At 47.1% G+C, this 2500-nt stretch overlaps 1 protein-coding gene across 1 annotated transcript in view; it reads right to left on the minus strand.

The window, feature by feature from the left end:
* Nucleotides 1-2500, minus strand: part of arhgef28a (Rho guanine nucleotide exchange factor (GEF) 28a) — a gene marked incomplete at both ends in the record, with an annotated part of 61717 nt that overhangs the window by 14667 nt on the left and 44550 nt on the right. Inside the window, 2 exons of the mRNA XM_080529389.1 lie at nt 1880-2139; nt 2251-2460. Coding sequence (XP_080385515.1) covers nt 1880-2139; nt 2251-2460 — 470 coding nt within the window. The remainder of the gene's footprint in view (nt 1-1879; nt 2140-2250; nt 2461-2500) is intronic.

Raw genomic sequence — 2500 nt, forward strand, 5'->3', positions numbered from 1 at the left:
TGAATATGACTGCGATACCACTACACTGGACACAACTGACAATTCGTGACGTTAGAATTATAAGGTTCTATCTCCATTTTTGTCAAAATTGAGTTTCTGATCCATTAGGTGTTTATTAATGCCTGTGTGGTGGAAATGCCTCTGGACGGAATGTAAAAACTCTGACGCTCAATATCTCTGAACTACCCTAGACGGAGATAGAACCTTATAATTCTAAGCTCATGAATTTCCCTATCCTGTCCATGGTCATCCTATTCTGCCAGTATTGCTCCTTTTCTTACCGCTGATAAAAAGCAGTGTCACAAAACCGCTACCATTGGAGTTGCAGTGACCAATGAACAGCCTACTATAACGTACATAACCCCATCACACAGAAAAAACCCCAGAGGATGTCGAATAGCTATTTCCCACAAGCAATCAGACTCCTAGGGAAACGTTACTGGCACAAGGCAACCCCCCCACTGCCCCCCCACTGCACTAACAATACATTATGACTACCTGACTACTTGTTCACTACCTACCTGAACTCTAGACTAATGTTGTGGGATATAATAGATTCTTAATAGATTTAGTAGAACTTATAAAGCACAAAGAGCTTAGATCAATTGTCTCCAAAGAGGCCTTTTATTAAGCAAAGTTACATGAGCGCATAGAGAAATGAGCAGACCAATAAGCAAGAAGCAAAAGCCCAAAAGCAAAAAGCCCCCAACGATGAGTGAGACTCATATTTTATAGAACTGTCCTTGGTCATGAGGTCACTATTTTTGGGAACCAATCATATTATACAAATCTGTGATTACACAAGTTATGGGCCCTGTCCATAGTCAGAATTATTCACTGCGCCACAGATCTTGGCCCATCACTTACAGGAAGGAAATGGCCCTTCCTTGAGTGCTAGATTCACCAAACTGTATAGAGACTTACATTTCTCAGTATACAATGATATAAAACCCCAACACTACTCTAGGCTACTACTACACCATATTGCACACTATATCGTGAGCTTAGAATTATAAGGTTCTATCTCCGTTTAGGGTAGTTCAGAGATATTGAGCGTCAAAGTGTTTACATTCCATATGTTTTGTGAGATGGAATCTTTGTATTTCATTCATTACTAACTCAAAAATGTCAACATTTTAAAAATAACACCACACAGGCATTACGGTAATAAACACCTAATGGATCAGATTATGTAAAAAAACTCAATTTTGACAAAAATGGAGATAGAACCTTATAACAGTGTGTCACATCGCAGTGTCACATCGCACTGCAACCTGCACAGCATTTTTGCACAACCTGATACTTGAATCTGAACCTCCCATGATGTTGTTGACATTAAGAATGTTGATATGCTGATTGGCATTCTGCTGCTATCACCTTCTATTATTGACGCTCTGATGCTATTGTATATAGGCCTACAGCAATTGTTGATTGTTGTCTATATCCTGTTTATTCTTGATTGATTATTGTTTACATCCTGCTTATTCTATTATTGATTTTGTATTTCTACGGCAATGCCAATGCCTAATTGAACCTGTACCCAGGAATTCTACTCCTTGTATCCGCACGTTGATTCCGTACAATTCGGATTCAGAACTGCGTATATCTTACTGTACATATCTCGCCCTTGTCTGTCCATATCTCACTGTACATATCTCGCCCTTGTCTGTCCATATCGCACTGTACATATCTCTATCCACACTTTTACGGCTTTTGCGCTACGCACTATTGCACTAGCATCTGGCTGGATACCGAATGCGTTTGGTTGCCTCTGGACGTGCACTCTGCCGACGACGATTCAATCGAATCCGAATCTGAACTCCCGTGAAGACGACGCGGGTGAACGACCGGTGGAGGAGGAGGAGGAGGAGGAGGTTACCTTGAGGTTGACGTTCTTGGCGTCTCCTGTTTGAAGCTGAGTCAGGGACTGCAGTACCAGCACCTCGGAGGCCTTCCACTCCCCCTCCTCCCTGTCTCCTGGGGGAAGCTCAAGGCCGTCAGAGACGGGGGGCGGCAGCGGTGTGGAGGGGCTGCCCGGCGACGCGGGCTCTGTCTGGGGGGGGTCACGGGGAGGAGGAGGACCCGAGGGGGAGGGACAACAGGCCTTGGAGGAGGACAGAGTGGCTCGAAGGTTCTCCGCTGTGGGGGGGGGGGGGGGGGGGGGTGAAGGGTCATTAGGAAGGGAGGGTCGGTGTGTGAGTGTGTGTGTGAGTGTGTGTGTGTGTGTGTGTGTGTGTGTGTGTGTCTCACCCTCTTGCAGTGCGGCGGTGAGCAGGACGGCCGCTTGGGGCACGTCCTCTGGGTGTGGCTGGACCAGCAGGCGAGGCTCTGGCCGCTGCCCCCCCCCGGCCCCCCCGGCCCCCCCAGCCCCCCCCACGCTCAGGGCCGACAGCTCAGCGTAGATCTGCAGCTTCTCCTCCAGGCTGGAGCAGATCTGCTGGTCCTGACTGCTCAGACTCTCTGACACATTCAACACAGCAACACACACACACACACACAC

This window comes from Nansenia antarctica (genome assembly GCF_963989245.1).
Source record: "Nansenia antarctica genome assembly, chromosome: 4".
Lineage (NCBI taxonomy): Eukaryota > Metazoa > Chordata > Actinopteri > Argentiniformes > Microstomatidae > Nansenia > Nansenia antarctica.